The 18203-nt window shown below is 35.8% G+C and overlaps 1 protein-coding gene across 4 annotated transcripts in view; it reads left to right on the plus strand.

Annotated features, from left to right (window-relative positions):
- LOC121374046 (protocadherin-9-like) overlaps positions 1 to 17520 on the plus strand; it is a 32986-nt gene extending 15466 nt beyond the window's left edge. For 3 of the 4 annotated variants that reach the window (XM_041500930.1, XM_041500932.1, XM_041500933.1), the window contains exons 2-4: positions 8084 to 11229; positions 13735 to 13963; positions 14683 to 17520. In XM_041500930.1, coding sequence (XP_041356864.1) covers positions 8611 to 11229; positions 13735 to 13963; positions 14683 to 14708 — 2874 coding nt within the window. In that variant the 5' untranslated portion in view covers positions 8084 to 8610 and the 3' untranslated portion in view covers positions 14709 to 17520. Of the gene's footprint in view, positions 1 to 4532; positions 5410 to 8083; positions 11230 to 13734; positions 13964 to 14682 lie in introns of those variants that run through there. The other variant, XM_041500931.1, reaches the window with a different exon arrangement.
- The last annotated feature ends 683 nt before the right edge of the window (positions 17521 to 18203 follow it).

An 18203-nucleotide genomic window follows, 5' to 3' on the forward strand; every position in this document is an offset into this window, starting at 1 on the left:
TAAACATTAGATGGACCATTATTGTTGACGAAAACCAATCAAAATGAACTTGCAGTTTACGTAAAACTTAGATAAAACTGAATCCTTTCTACTGGCCTCAGTGGTGTCGTAGTTAAGCCATCGGACATAAGGCTGGTAGGTACAGGGTTTGCAACCTGAATGAGTTTTAACCACTCAGTAGTTAGGTGTAAGACCATTTCACCGACTTCTCTGTCACTAACCACTAACCCTGTGTCCCGGACAGACAGCCCAGATAGCTGATGTATGTGTCCAGGACAGCGTGCTTGATCTTAATTGGATATAACCACAGAAATAAGTAGAAATGAAATGAATCCTTTTTATCAAAATAATGCATAATAATGTTTCTTTTTTTTCTGTCAACTTCTTTACATTAATTATAGGATTATTTGCAAGTGTTAATTGAAAACCTGTTGAGTTAATTTAAAGTCTTATTTCTCCATTAGTGGTTTCCAGCCATTTGCCTCCAGTGTGATGAGAGTGTCACCAGCCGAAGACCCCCTTCTAGTTCCCCACATCCATTACAGCACTACTCGAAATACGCCACACTTTAATTAGTTTTCACACTATAACCCATTCTGATTTGGAAATAGGTTTAGCTGTTGTATGCCAATAGCTGCTTGAAGAGGTATAGCAGACTTGTGAAGACAGAGTGATCTTTTAGCTATTAGCACTGACCATCATTTAATCCTTGTCATAGCTATTGTGAAGTTTCACTTTGTAGTCAATGTTAATAATTGTCTGATTTACTCTAGCGTAACAAAATACTAGAAAACTATTTTGTTGTCATCAAATAAATATTAATCATTCTCAACTTTAACTAACCAGCCTCAGTGGTGTAATCATAAAACCATTGGCCCTAAGGCTGGTGGGTACACGGTTTACTATTCAGGCTTTTTCTATAGCCCATCCCTAGTTTAACCTTTGAACTGACTTTCTTTAATTAATATAAATTTGGTTTTAGTACAAAAGAAATTTGATGTAAGATTTGCCAAAAGTATTTTCCAGTATTTTGTTTAAACCTTAACATTTCTGACAGATATCTGTAGTTTATTATTTAATGTTTTTTTGTTTTTTTTAAACCTTTAAAACATTTAATTTTCTATTTGTCTGTGTCAGTTTTACCTACCATATAAAGTTTTTGTACATCAGTAAATTCAATGCACCTGTATAGTATATAATAAAGTCTACAACATATAAACTATAATATTGGAATTCCCTGGGCAAACTACTAATATGCAAACAGAAAAGTATTTCTGGTTGAGAAATTTATTATTTCATTCAGATTTCCAAGAGTGCTTTCCATATACAATGAAATCTCATAATACTGGACCCTCTGTAAACTGGAATTCCCTCAAAATCAGACGTTATACAGAGTCCCTTGAAATTAATTTTTCTAAACCAGATCCTTCATAAAACCAGACTTTTTATTGGTCCCATGGGTGTCTGGTTTAGAGTAGTTACACTGTACATCTCTAACAAAGAACACATGCTCTTGCTAATTGCTTCCTTTACATATCTACAGCTGTGATAATTTTCAGCACATTATTTATTCACAGGTACTCTGGCCTCCAGGAATGACTCTGTTACGTCTAATTAATTATATATTTTAGTCTATTGGCTTTGTTTGTAATCTCACATAACAGTTATTGGTGTCAGAGGTATAATCAATGTTTTCAGAATAAATAGCTTTTAGCTATATGTATAAACCGTAACATGCTCAGTGATGTTGTCAAACATGGCAGTGAGTCTTTTTGGAGCAATCATTCTTAAACATTGTAAATAATAATTTACGTTTTTATTGAACAAGTACTATATCATTATATTTTTGTTTTGATTGCCTCATTTATGGAGTCATACATGGTCGGTAAAGTAGGACATTGTAGTGTTTTGTGTGGTATATTGTATTTGGTCACTGGCCTGTTAATAATAATTATATATTATTTTCATGATTTTTTTTTTTTTTTTTTACACTTCCTTAATTTCTTTGTATTTGTTTATTTGCTTATATCATATATATTGTCATCCTACTTGTATCTAAGTAGTGACAGTCTTTGCTTTGTTTCCTTCACTGTGTTCTTTATCTTTTCAAAGGTTTTTTTCCTGCTACAGTCTAGTACCATGTGTTCAATACGGCCATTTTCTAAATGTATAAATTATACAAATGTCCTGGCTCCATGATCTTTTCAGTTATTTTATTTTAGATCTTGTCTTTGGTTGTTGTTTTTTCCACTTAGCTTATGATTTTCAATTTCTTGTTAAATTCATAGTTATTTGATGTCAAAGAGTTGAATAAATAAAAAGTACTGGCAACATTTCATGTTCACTGCAGTAATTTTTTAGTGTCACAAAATAGTTTATTCATTGCTGTGTGTAGGCCATTGGTCCATATGTAACAGTTTATATAAGTGTCACTAGACTAGTGAGCGAAATTTTGTAATTGATGAATATATTTAGTTTAAAATAACTCCCTAAGTTAGGAATAGTTGTAATTGTGATATCTTTTCATCATTATTCATGATTTTGTTCACATAAATTTTGATGTAATTTGAGAATAAATTGGTAGATTTGTGCAGCTGCAGGTTCATGCAGATTTTTTGTTGCTGACATATTAATAACAACACCACAGATAAGATCACAGGTGGGATAACACATGCATTTTCACATTAGTAATAGATATGAAACTGTCACGGCGATACCCGGACTTAATGTTTATCTGTCTACTGATGCGTGTCTTACAAGTCTTACAAGTCTATCCTCATCCACCTACACTCGTCTTACGAGCCACATACATAATGTCCTCACGGAAACCTCTTTATCTACATTTAGCCTACATAACCGGCCTCGGTGGCGTCGTGGTAGGCCATTGGTCTACAGGCTGGTAGGTACTGGGTTCGGATCCCAGTTGAGGCATGGGATTTTTAATCCAGATACCGACTCCAAACCCTGAGTGAGTACTTCGCAAGGCTCAATGGGTAGGTGTAAACCACTTGCAACGACCAGTGATCCATAACTGGTTCAACAAAGGCCATGGTTTGTGCTATCCTGCCTGTGGGAAGTGCAAATAAAAGATCCCTTGCTGCTAATCGGAAGAGTAGCCCATGTAGTGGCGACAGCGGGTTTCCTCTCAAAATCTGTGTGGTCCTTAACCATATGTCTGACGACATATAACCGTAAATAAAATGTGTTGAGTGCCTCGTTAAATAAAACATTTCTTTCTTTCTTTCATTTAGCCTACAAGTTTCCTTATCCTGTGACAGCATTCTGCTTCCCTGTCCCTGGAGAGTACACACTGTACTTTGTCACTTGTCAACCCTGTCCCCTTAATGGTGCTAATAACATATTAGTTTGTTACAAGCTTAATTGCTTTAGTTTATTTCTTAATAATAAGTTGAATAAACAGATTGTTTAAAATTTCCTGTATATCAGTTTAGATGTGGGATCTGGGATCAAATCCCTAGTGTCAAACTTGTTTACGTGGAAGTACGCTTTTTAAATTAGTTTTTATCTCTCAAAAATCTCACATCAAATTTTAATGCTAGTTTATTTTATTGTTGGATCTTTAAAAAAAAAGTTAGTCAGTGCACCACGACTTGTATATCATAGGTAGTGGTATGTGCTATCCTGTCTGTGGGATGGTGTATATAAAAGATCACTTGCTACTAATGAAAAAATGTACTGGGTTTCCTCTCTAAAACTATATGTAACAGTTACCAAATGTTTGACATAATTAATTTTAAAAAGTAATATTATTTAAATTGAATTAATTGAATTCACCATTATCTAAATCACATGATACTTTGGTATTAAATATATATAAACACATCAAATAAAAATGAAATGTTGTTAAAAATAATAAAATACAAAATTATATTTTGAATGTTATTATGTCTGTCCCAATTTTTTTTATACATATTCTTTAAACTAAAATCTTAAATATAATAAATATTTTCATATTAAAGTGATAGCTTTGTATTTATTTTTGTTAAAATAAACTCGTTCACATTTTAAAATAATCAGTGATGACAAATAATGTTTATATGTCATTAGTTATATACTACACATATTTATCAATTTTGTTGATGAATAAGTACATATATTATTTTTTAAATGATGAATAGAGTTGTTTGTTTTTAGTTTTATTTTTGATTTGTTTGTTTATTTAAAAAAAAAAATAATAATAATAATTTTTTGGTTGTTATTGTTTGTTTTGATTTATTATTTAAATTATTCAGTAACATATTTATTGAAAGTTTTGTGCAGTCGTACTAGAAAGAATAAACTTAACAACTCTGTTACACTATGAACCTTATAGAACATAATAAATAAAACCAAATAATCCATCTATCTTTTGATTTAATAGCAGAAGAAAAATAATGATAATAAAAAAGGACAAATTCTATGAATATGAAATAAATATATATATATATATATATTTTTTTTTTTTTTTTTTTTTTTTTTTTTTATTATTATTATTATTATTTTTTTATTATTATTATTTTTTTTTTTTTTAATTGTTATAATTATTACCATATTCATAGAATAATTGTCCTGTATATTTGTGATTTAATATTATATCTTTATTTACATGTCAAATAAAACAACATGTATTCTTATATCAAATATCAAGTTTGTAGTTAATTTTGTGAAAGTTATGACCCATGGCTGAACTTTGTGTAAAAAGGTTTATTCAATCCGGCTTGTAGCTAATGTCATCGGCTGTCAGTGTGTTTGCCGTTGATGTATCTTTTTCATCCAGCTGATAACAGTGTATTGGCCTCTGCAAACTGAGATGTTCTTTTAATGATGCACTGGTCTACAGCCTGCTTAGAGCCAGCGTCCAGTGAGTGTGACAACTCCTTTATTGTACTCTCCACGGGGAACCTGCCTCACTGCAGTACTCGAGGCCCCGCAACAATCACTGCTCCGTCAAGCACAACCCTCGTTGTGGGCCACTGCTAATAAGCCAGAAAAATACTGCTTTTCCCAAGTGTCCCCAGAAAACAATCATTGAGGGAATGGGACCTCAACACTTTGATGTAAGCTTACCTGCAGTTGTTGCGGCCTGGCTCACTCTTACAGTCATTGTTAGAAGTCACTTGGAGCATCTATAATGCTGTTTGACACTTGATGAAACTTGCCTCTTAGAGATGCTATTTCAAACTCGAATTCCATTTATCGTTTATATAGGTGCGGAGTGTAATGATGTAAAAGAGTGGGCAGAAAGTTGCCACAATTAAACAACTGTTTGTGTCATAAAACGGGAATCACACTGTTTACGATGTTGAAAAATGTTTATATCGGTGAAAATAGCAGTTGTTACAATGCCAGTTTATGGTTTATGGATTACTGAAGTGTTGTTAAAGAATACAGTGTGTGTCATAAATGAAGGTAAAATATATTTTGTGATGATTTTCATGCTTCTGTGCACTGAATCGTCACATTGGCTTATTGCATTGATTGCCTTGCCTGGCCAGGATGAATGTATCTTCACTGGGATGCTCAATGGATTCTCCAAGTGCATCCTGTAGTTAACGATTTATAACAGCATAAAACCTCAGTGAACCGTTTTTGGATGACACAGACAATTTGTTGTGCTGCAGGTTGAGTGAGTGAAAACTTGAGGTGTTTGTTGACAATGTGTCTCAGTTGGAGTGTATAGATTCTTATACTCTCTCAAGGAAGACAGTTGTGGCAGATTTCTTTGTTACTATTGATGTTTTCAGAGATTTCTGTTTTTTGGCTCACAGTGATCAATGTTGAAATTTCAAATACAATGTTAGCAATTCTGCTCAGCACGTGTGTCTTGTTTGATTTGTGAGTAACTTTGTATGAAATATTTGTTCCTGGATATATACTGGACTACCATTATGTATATAGTTTTGAACCAGGCAACAAATATGACATCAAAATATTATGGATTTTAAAATAAGTATTGTTATTACTGTCATATCTTAATGTTATTGATTTTTAAATGTATTATCCAAGGATCTATAATTACTGTGTGGATTTTAAACTTAATCTACTAATGCATTTTATATATATATATATATATATATATATATATATATATATATATATATATATATGGGGTTTTTTTTTTTTTTTTTATTGTACTTTTTTTGTATTTTTAAAACATGCTTTCTAAAATAATGTGGATATTTAGTTAATTTCAGTTATAATATTTGAGTGTTATAGAACAGGTTTTAAATGCACATTCATACTTTTGGGCAGGTCTAGAGTTAGAAAAGAAACATTCCATTTATGACTTGAATTCAGTGCCTTTCTATCAGATTCTTACTGACATCAGCCATGAAATTTATCATGTTTATTTATTTACTGTCTGTGGGATGCTGCATACAAAGATACCTTGTTGCTAATCAGAAAGATTAAGCCATTGTGTGGCAGCAGCGAGTTTCCTCTCTCAATATCTGTGTGACCATATGTCTGATACCATATAAATCTAATTAAAATGTGTTCAGTGCATCGTTAAATAAAACATACCTTCCTTCTTTACTTCAATCTTACTTGGATTTGCTTTTCAGTTACCATATGGCTATATTTCTGTTCCTAATGAATTAAAATCAACCAGCTATTCAAAGCAATGTAAATAATTGGAAGGAAAATTATTGTGATAATCCATGTGATATTAAATTACTTTAGTTGGATCAATAAATCTGGTTACAGTTAAATCACAATTTTAAGTTGACATTAATAGTGTAATAATTTTTACATATGGATAAATTCTACTCAAAGAATATATTCATGTCTGACTTTAAAGTGATTCCGTATTCATTTTGTATGCTAGTGAAAGTGTCATCCGTATTCATTTTGTGTGCTAGTGAAAGTGTCATCCGTATTCATTTTGTGTGCTAGTGAAAGTGTCATCCGTATTCATTTTGTGTGCTAGTGAAAGTGTCATCCGTATTCATTTTGTGTGCTAGTGAAAGTGTCATCCGTATTCATTTTGTGTGCTAGTGAAAGTGTCATCCGTATTCATTTTGTGTGCTAGTGAAAGTGTCATCCGTATTCATTTTGTGTGCTAGTGAAAGTGTCATCCGTATTCATTTTGTGTGCTAGTGAAAGTGTCATCCGTATTCATTTTGTGTGCTAGTGAAAGTGTCTTTATGATGTCATTACAAAATATGTACTGTTCTTTGTTTAAGTTATAACACATAGTTAATCTTAAAATCTGTGGCCAGTAAAATGCATGTTTTACTAAACTTCTCCATAGTCATTGATTATAATATAGAAATATATAGAACTAAATCAAATGGTTAAAATAAAAGGTTATGATATTTAAACTTTTATTTTTAAACTGTAATGCATTTTATGAATAATAACGACAACCAGTATTTTGTAACAAAATACATGTTATACTTCTAATACATAGGTAACAATTTATTGGAAGACTTAAATAAGATATTCATAATTTATGCATAAAATGTATGTCATGTGCAAGGATTCCTATCTACAATGAAAGCACACATCTACATTCAATAATGCAGGGCATACACATGTAACTTTGATCCCCCAAAATTAATGAAAACTGTATTTAAATATTTATGTATAGATATTACTTTTGGTCAATACAGATTTCAACAACTCATTGAGTAATGGTAAATGAATGAACAGTGGTTTGCCCAAGTGTGATAAAGACTTGATCAAACACTGGGAACTCATTTTCTCACTAGTGAGGCTTTTGCTTAATTGAACCCATAGAACAGCTTGGAAAGGTTCTTCAGGAGTGTCACTTAGTACACCTGCAGTGTTGAGCATTTTTGTGCGTATACAGTTTAAGGCCATTCACCATTGTCCAGTAATCCAACAGGTCAACATACCAACACCACTGTTGAACTTACGGCTTTTGCTGCTGGTTCTTCATCTTATTGGTCTTTAATGCAACAACAATAAGCCAGCAGTGCGGGCCGGCTTAACTACCGCTGGAGATGTCTTTAACAGTTTGGCCTCCTCTCTTTTCATATTTGTTTAATTAAATGTTTTATTGTTAATGACAACCATCAATAAAGAAGTGTGTGTTGACAGTTAAGTCCTATATTTGCAGGTCACCACCGGAGAATGCACGGTTTGGTTGGAGGGAGAGGAATCTAGCTGTACGATGTACAAAAAGAACCAGTTGTGAAAAAGACACTATTCAGTCTTCTTAGAAAGGAGCAGTCTTCACTTAAGGTTATATGGTCCAGGCTAACAGGGCATTCTAGTGAATAATAATGCATGTATATGTGCTGGGAAAAATGTGAAAGATGTGTGTAACACTGACACACAATCATGTGAGAGTTAGTGATGAGGAACAAAATGTGGTACAAAGGTTTTCTGCAGATCGGAATAATAGTGAAGCATAAGAAAGTTACACCTGTTTAACTATATAAAAACATATTTGTAAATATATATTTTATAGCACATCTCATAAATATTTCGGAGAATTCTTCATTTATAACACTGGCTGATGGATATCAAAGCACATGCTGAAAGATAACAACTTTTATGTGAAATGTTTGTGAATAGTTAAAAGTGTTTCTGATAAAACCTCTATATGAAACTTTTCGGTCACTTCTAAATGTGTCTGCAGAAATGATGGCCAAAACAGTGGAAGGCAGCAGTTTGGTTAGGTTTGCACTGTGTTGGGTTGTGGTGATTGTATTCATGTGTACGTCTGCCTCAAGTCTAAAGACCAGCCTGCAGTACACAGTGCAGGAGGAGGTGAAGAACGGAACACTGATAGGAAACATTGCTATAGACAGTAAGCTATACAACTCGTTCAACCAGGAGCAGCTGGAGAACATCCAGTACACCCTCACCAGCACCCACAACCGCATATTGCAGGCGTTCACAATACACAAAACAACCAGTTCCATCACAACGGCTGGCCGCTTGGACAGAGAGACGCTGTGTGCGTCTGTAGCAGATTGCATTCTCAAGTTTGATGTGAATGTTTACATCAGAGATTCAAAAAGTAACACATTTGATCTCCGGGTGATTCGTGTGCAGGTTACTCTTGAAGATATCAATGACAATTTCCCAACATTTCCAGAAACTCATATTTTCCTTAGTGTGTCTGAGTCCGTTAATGTAGGCCATATTTCTTTGATCAGTGGTGCCACTGACAAGGACACTGGGAAAAATAACTCAGTTCAAAGTTATGTGCTCCAGCCAGATGATGGAATGTTCAGCCTTACTGTGGAAACTAGTGTGGATGGATCTACTAACCTGGGGGTTAAAGTCTTAAATAAACTAGACCGTGAGACCCAAGACTTTTATAGTTTAGAGGTCATTGCAGAGGATGGGGGACATCCACCCAATGTGGGAACACTGTCCATTTCTTTAACAGTTACAGATGCAAATGATAATAATCCATTCTTTCTGAATGCCGACTTTAATATTTCAGTTCCTGAAGATTATCCTGTGAAATCCACAATTATAAAGTTTTCGGCTGATGACAAAGACATTGGTTTGAATGGAAAACTTGTATTTCAATTTAGTTCAAGAACTTCCCCCAGAGTTAGAAATATTTTGGCTGTTAATGAAAGTACTGGTGTGTTGTACTCCACTAGACAACTGGACTATGAAGAAGATCCAGAATTCCAGTTCTTTGTTGAGGTACATGACCACGGCAATCCTTCTCTTTCATCCCAAGCCTCTGTTATTGTTAATGTACTCGATGTGAATGACAATGCACCAGAACTTATCCTTACTCTGCATGAAGCAATGCACAGACTTCCAGAAAATATAGAAATGGAAACATTTATTGGTTACGTTTCTGTGTCAGACAAGGACAGTGGGCAAAATGGTGAAGTGGCTTGTGATATTTCAGATGAACATTTCAAACTGATGAAGTTTTCTGAATTTAATTATTACAAAATTATTGTCGACAAGCCATTGGATTTTGAAACACTGCAAAAACATAATGTCAGTGTCACATGTACAGATATGGGAATTCCATCGAAAAGTACTTCTTCATTATTTAATATCCAAGTTTTAGATGTAAATGACAGTCCTCCAATGTTTCCCAATGAAGTTATAGCTGGAAACATTACAGAAAACAATAAAATTGGCCAGTTTATTCTCCAGTTGTCTGCTACAGATGTGGATGGCCCAGGAAATAACAATGTTACATTTGCCATTTTGGAAGATTCATCCAACATGGTTAGAGTGTCGTTGTTGGGAGAGGTGACTGCAAATAAATCGTATGACAGGGAAGAAACCATAACATTTCAGTTTATTGTTATAGCGCAGGATTCAGGCTCCCCTTCTCTGTTTTCAACAGCAACAGTGGTTGTATTAGTCCTAGACCAGAACGACTCCCCTCCGCGCTTTACACAGTCATCCTTCACAATGGCTGTGGTAGAAAACACACCAGCGGAAGTGGTCATTGGAAAGGTCACTGCAATAGATCCAGATGAACAGAATGAGTTTTATTTTTCATTCTTCATAGACAATAATGTAACAGAGTATTTCTCCATTGAATCGGATACTGGTACAATTGTAACAGATAAAGTTATGGTTTTTCAAGCTGGAACCCATCTTGAATTTGGGGTAGTGGTTGTGGATCTGGTGAATCCAGCCCTCATTGACTTTGCAAATGTGACCGTTAACATAACAGATGATTATGACCTTGCTCCGACCATCACCTTCCCACAAAATGACTCAGTCACTGTAACTTTTGGCACTGTAGTTGGCAGCATCTTCACAACTGTACAGGCCCATGATGACAAATCCAATGACAAACTGACTTTTTCTATAAACTATGGCAATAAGAAAGACTTGTTTTTTATTAACTCTATTTCTGGAGAGGTAATAATAGCAAGGGAGATTACTGCAGCAGATGCTGGCACATATGAGATCATAATTGGAGTGCACGATGCTGGAACACCAAGACATTCTTCATTTGCCAAGCTGTATGTAGTTGTGACCGGTCCAGCAGCCAGTGCCAGCACTCTTAACGACAACATCATCATCGTGGTCATTCTGGTGTGTGTCACTCTCGTGCTCAGTCTGGCAATCAGTGTCATCATCTGTCTGATTCGAAAAATAGACACAAACCGAAAGAAACGTAGACTTGCCCAAAGTCGAGTTAAAACGATATACACGATAGAGAATGAGGAGTACTGTGTGGATGAGAAAGACAGTGGCATTGAAGAAGAAAAGTTAAAAGAGCTGGAGATAAATATTGATGACAATGCAACATTTGAGGTATGATGTACATTGTTTTTTTAATATAGATCTGCAATATTATGATGGCTAAAGTAGGTTTTGCCACAAACAAACATTATTTGGTAATCAGAATTATTCAGTACTGAGGGGCTGGATGTAGCCCAGTGGTAAAGCACTCGCTTGATGCACTGTCAGTTTAGAATCGATCTCCATCGGGGGCCCCATTGCATGGGCTATTTCTTATTCTAGCCAGTGCTCCACAACTGGTGTAGCAAAGGCTGTGGTATGTACTATCCTGTCTGTTGGATGGTGCATATAAAAGATCCCTTGCTGTTAATCGAAAAGAGTAGCCCATGAAGTGGCAACAGTAAGTTTTCTCTCTATATATCTGTGTGGTCCTTAACCATATGTCTGACACCATATAACCTTAAGCAAAATGTGTTGAGTGCGTCGTTAAATAAAACATTTCCTTCCTTCCTTATTCAGTACTGACTTGAATTGTTATGTTTATAGGATATTAAACAAGCTTCCATTTCATTTCATGTTTATGTCTCAAGTGAAATAATTTTCATTTGTCACGAGCTTTAGTGAATAACAATGAAAATCATTTTCACGAGGGACATAAACATAATACGAAATGGTAGCAAGTTTAATATCCTATTTATTACCCATAAACGATCTTAATTTATATCACTCAACTCGTTTGGTTGACGTTCCTGTAAGGTTGTAGTGCACCAATCGATGACTTCATCATATAATGTCGAAGTGTTATGTACCACTTAGTATTCTAGTGGGACGTATCACTTTGATATGTACCAAGATATTTTTAACTATATGGGTAAAAAAGAAGGAAATGTTTTATTTAACAACACACTCAACACATTTTATTTACGGTTATATGGTGTCAGACATATGGTTAAGGACTACACAGATATAGAGAGAGGAAACCCACTGTCGCCATTTCATGGGCTACTCTTTTCGATTAGCAGCAAGGGATCTTTTATATGCACCATCCCTTAGACAGGTTAGTACATACCACGGCCTTTGTTACACCAGTTGTGGAGCACTGGCTGGAACGAGAAATAGCCCAATGGGTCCACCAATGGGGATCGATCCCAGACTGACCACGTATCAAGCGAACGCTTTACCACTGGGTTACATCCCGCCCCGCCCCATATGGGTAATGAAGTCCTATATCAATGTTGTAGTACCAGCATAAAAGTAGAGAAGAAATAAAAGTCTTAACTGAACTAATTTATACATTTCTAGCAAGACTGTGCATGTCAGGATTATGGTTTTATTGTAGGTTTTATTACTGACAACATTAGTTAAGGACTTAATCATCAGTGTGATGTGAATGTAAATAGTACTGTTAATTGAAATGATGTGATCAAATCTTTATATGTATGCCAAGTCTGAAAACGGATGAATCAAGGCTTTATGTGAGTGACAAGGCACTAAAGTGAGAGGAATCAATAGCGTTTGAGAGACGACATTAGCAATAATTGACAGGGCTTTGTGTGTGCAGGTTTCACCGCTTTTATCACTGGGGATAGTTAGTACACACTAGTGGCAATCACTTTCTGTGGTCCTAGGGTAAGTAACACGAATACACTAACATACGCAGTGACTCCCATAGCACTGCAATGAATGTCTCTAGCAACAAGAACATTAATAAAACTAAATAAAATGAATTGTTGGTATATTATGGTGATTCAGTGTGAACAGTAAAACATAAACATATTTTATTTTGATTCATTGTGGATAATTTAAAAAAAAAATTATATTTGACTTCAGATTGAGTTTTTGACAATACTGATTTAAATTACACTTAATTTGACATTTATTTATTTGGATATCACAGATAGGTTAATCTCCAGGGCCCCATTCCATGAAGCGATTTTAGCACTAAGATCACCTTAGTGCATAAGGTAGCTATGCATTTAAGGTGATCTTAGGGCTAAGATCGCTTTGTGGAATGGGGTCCAGGACTCTCAAAGAGCCAGGTGAATCAGTGTAGTAGGTTCGAATCCCATCAGTGTACACTTCCAGTGATTCAGCACTTAATATTAACTCAAAATTACTATTGGTTATTGATCAGAACACTCTGTGGTATGATTTTTGTAAATTATGTATAATACATGGTCATAAAAGCAACTCTTGTACTATTGCAGACATTCTATAATTCACACATTTCCTCCTTACGCATAGATCAAGAAGCTGTCATTCATTTCAACTTATTTCCGTGCTTATATCCAATTAAGGTTCAAGCATGCTGTCCTGGGCACACACCTCAGCTATCTGGACTGCCTGTTCAGAACAGTGGGTTAGTTGTTAGTGGTTAGTGAGAGAAGAGGGTGTAGTGGTCTTACACCTACCCAGTGAGTCATTAAAACTTGCTCTGGGTGGGAGTCGGTACCGGGCTGCGAACCCAGTACCTACCAGTCTGATGGGTTAACTACGACACCACCGAGAAGTTATTTTGTGGTCATTTAATCTTGGTTTTGTTTAATATTAAATCATGTGTTAACCCTCTTGTTTCAGGACAATTCATTACCAAGTCCAGCCAGCTACACAGGTCATGACAGGAGTTTCTCTTCTACGGGTCTCACTCCACGCAAGTTGGTCCACTTCGATGATGCTGCAATATTCTCCAAGATGATTGATGCTGTCAGTGACTCGTCGGGAGGGACGGACAGTGGGAGAGGCTGCAGTGACGAGGAGAACCACAGTGTCAGGGGATCGCTGCAGATTCTCAAACACAGTGATTCAAGTAGGAACCGTAACAAGCTTAACACACTACTTCATATTTGTCTGTCTGTCTGTCTGTGTCTGTGTCTGTGTCTGTGTCTGTGTCTGTGTCTGTGTCTGTGTGTCTGTGTCTGTCTGTCTGTCTGTAAATGATTAATTCTATCACTATATGAATACAAGTAAACTAATGTCAGAATAAAAAAACGTGTTTATTTTGTTTAACAACACCACTAGAGCACATTGATTAATTAATCATCGGCTATTGGATGTCCAACATTTGATAATTCTGACGCATAGTCATCAGGGGAAACCCGCTACAGTTTTCCATTAGCAGCAAAGAATCTTTTATATGCACTTTCCCACAGACAGCAAAGCACATACCACGGCCTTTGACCAGTTGTGGTACACTGGTTGTAACAAGGAAAAACCCAACCAGTTGAATGGATCCACCGAGGTGGTTTGATCATGCGACACATGCACCTCGGGCGAGCACTCAACCAACTGAGCTAAATCCCACCCCCTCAAGTAGGAACCTTAACAAGCTTAACACACTACTTCATATTTGGGGTCTGTCTGTCTGTCTGTCTGTCTGTCTGTCTGTCTGTAAATGCTTAATTCTGTCAGTGTATGAATACAAGTAAACTAATGTGAGAATCAGTGAATGAACAAATAATAGATAGAAGGATTGTTGAATAACTAGATAAAACACATAATTTATATTTTTTTACTTTTCTTTTTCAGTATACAGTATAGGAAGTTATGTCTAACCCAGGAAGATCTCCACCCTACAAGTGGAGATAACTGGAACTGTTGCGTATATTTATCTCCCATGCGCTGGACAACTTTACAAGTGCTCTGTGAATGTGCAATATGTCGATGGTGTTTGTATACTTCAGGAATATGCTGTGTAATATATTCTAAACTTCACTGCGAGATCTCATTGTTTCCACAAACACATCTGAAAGTGAAGCAGTTTTACATCGCTGGTGACACTAAGCAGTTGTGTTTCGTTTTCAAGGATCAACCTATCATTATATAATGGCAGACAATAACAATAGTAGTATATGAATGATGCTGTACTGGATTTTGTGAAATGTAAAAGAAATCTTTCAAAACATTGTTTTAGCAACAACAGCTATTACAGTCACAGACCCTCATTTCAACCCATACATTTTTTTGTTAATTTACAAAGAGTGAAACAAAAGTGATGTTGAAATACCCTTAAAAATAGACTAAAACTCGACTCCATAAATGCATTTTGTGATATTAGAAATACCCGGATGACCAGAAACACTTCAGATTTATGGAAATGGAGAATCTAAGCAATACAATATACGTAAAGTATTATTTCATTTGTCAAAAACAGCTCTAATAGTGAAAAATATACCTTAGTAATTAAAAACTAGGGTCTGTCACTTTAAAAAACAAGAGAGATATAAAGAATTATGGAATGAGACAACAGCAAAATCCAAGGTACTAAATGCTATGCAAAGAAGACCTGTGGCATGATATGGTTCTGAAGATTGTGAAGCAAAATAAGGAATTTAGGACTATACTGGGTTGTCTACAACAGTAGACATTTATAACTAGTTGTAAGCAACAAGAACTAAAACCAAACAAAACAGGGGGAGAGTATAGGCTGCAGTGTCAGACAATCTTCTCTTGTCTTGTCTACCATTACCAGAACACAGAAGTTATGTCTTGATGTAATGACTTGTTGTTTCTAGTGATGTTCAATATGTTCTGTGTTGTGTTTGAACATCTCACCTGAAGGAACTAGTTATGTTACTGTGTATACCATGATGACAAAATATATTGCCATAAAAACTTTTCTTGAAGTCATGAATGAGAACAATGGGTTTGAAAAGAGTCACAAGATGGAGAAGGTAGATAAAGATCTGGGAATACATATAATCATTCAGTGAACCACACTGGAAGTGAGATCTAATTCACCCATCTGTGTGTGTGTGTAAGTGTTATTGATTACTAACAGAAATGTGACTGCTTAAAACTGCTGAATTGTGTGAAAACAGATTGATGTTTTTCATTGTGTGTGTAAAATCATTGTACATTGATGTAATTTATTTTTAAGCTATCGTAGAGTGTGTATTGCTTTTGGTGACTTAATACTGAATAATTGTTTTAGCTTCTCATCTAACCTGACAATGTTTTGTGTGCATACATACATACATATATAAGTTGCAAATTGATTTAAACATATAGGATTGGCTGCTCTATGATAATTACCTACTTGTCAAATCCAAACTATCCACCGAGTCTGAAATTAAGACTTCATATACCAATGTCTACAACTGACATACAAAATAACCGTACAAGTCCAAGGTCCATTAATAATTTGTAAGAAATGGAATACTACAGTTGTTCCCATAGACATCATTTATCTTACAACTCATTTTATATTTTAAAAATGTATCCAATTTACTTTTGCTTTTTCAAGATTCGTAAATGATATTTAGTGATCACACATATAGTATTTTTTGTTTATGTTTTCAAAACATGTACAGGCACATCCACTATTACATCTTAGAGTAAAAGCAAGAAAACAATGTTCTGTAAAGTATTTCACATTTTTTTTTTTTTTTTTTTATAAATTATTGGATCACTTTATTGTTCTGAACATATTATTTTGGGCAAAATAAATGCCATTTCGCCAGCTAGATTAGTGCATGTAAACATTTATCTAAGATAACTTGATATAATTACTTTGCAGTTAGTATTTTCTTGGTGCTTTGTTTTAATAAGGTGGAATAAATCTATCTGCCCTTCAATGCTATGAACACTGCATAATCTTCAGGCATTTTGTAAACCATTATTCAGCAATAAGTCCACTCAGCATGTACTTCGATAGTTACCATGGTTACTTATACAGTTTTTATTTAGCTGTAATGATTCATTGCCAGTAGGTATTTGTGTACAAAGTACAAAGTGTACAAAGTATTAATGTTCGGGTTTTTTTTATCAATCACACCATTATGTACCTGGTTTGCTCAAATGTACATAAATGTAAATTTAGTATATTACTCATTCCATTATAAATGTTGCATTGATGGTTTAGTGGTTAAGCGATCAGCATCAGCCAAAGTTTTACCGACTGTGATGTGTGTAGGACCACTACCCTAACTTCAGAGCAAGTTTTACTGGCTCAGTGTGGGTGTGTAGGACCACTACACCAGCTTCAGAGCAAGTTTTACTGGCTCAGTGTGGGTGTGTAGGACCACTACACCAGCTTCAGAGCAAGTTTTACTGGCTCGGTGTGGGTGTGTAGGACCACTACACCAACTTCAGAGCAAGTTTTACTGGCTCAGTGTGAGTGTGTAGGACCACTACACCAGCTTCAGCTTCAGAGCAAGTTTTACTGGCTCAGTGTGAATTTGTAGGACTACTACACCAGCTTCAGCTTCAGAGCAAGTTTTACTGGCTCAGTGTGGGTGTGTAGGACCACTACACCAGCCTCAGAGCAAGTTTTACTGGCTCAGTGTGGGTGTGTAGGACCACTACACCAGCTTCAGCTTCAGAGCAAGTTTTACTGGCTCAGTGTGAATTTGTAGGACTACTACACCAGCTGAGCAAGTTTTACTGGCTCAGTGTGGGTGTGTAGGACCACTACACCAGCTTCAGAGCAAGTTTTACTGGCTCAGTGTGGGTGTGTAGGACCACTACACCAGCTTCAGCTTCAGAGCAAGTTTTACTGGCTCAGTGTGGGTGTGTAGGACCACTACACCAACTTCAGAGCAAGTTTTACTGGCTCAGTGTGAGTGTGTAGGACCACTACACCAGCTTCAGCTTCAGAGCAAGTTTTACTGGCTCAGTGTGGGTGTGTAGGACCACTACACCAGCTTCAGCTTCAGAGCAAGTTTTACTGGCTCAGTGTGGGTGTGTAGGACCACTACACCAGCCTCAGAGCAAGTTTTACTGGCTCAGTGTGGGTGTGTAGGACCACTACACCAGCTTCAGCTTCAGAGCAAGTTTTACTGGCTCAGTGTGGGTGTGTAGGACCACTACACCAACTTCAGAGCAAGTTTTACTGGCTCAGTGTGAGTGTGTAGGACCACTACACCAGCTTCAGCTTCAGAGCAAGTTTTACTGGCTCAGTATGGGTGTGTAGGACCGCTACACCAACTTCAGAGCAAGTTTTACTGACTCAGTGTGGGTGTGTAGGACCACTACACCAGCTTCAGAGCAAGTTTTACTGGTTCAGTGTGGGTGTGTAGGACCACTACACCAACTTCAGAGCAAGTTTT

Source organism: Gigantopelta aegis, chromosome 6 (genome assembly GCF_016097555.1).
Source record: "Gigantopelta aegis isolate Gae_Host chromosome 6, Gae_host_genome, whole genome shotgun sequence".
Taxonomy (NCBI): domain Eukaryota; kingdom Metazoa; phylum Mollusca; class Gastropoda; order Neomphalida; family Peltospiridae; genus Gigantopelta; species Gigantopelta aegis.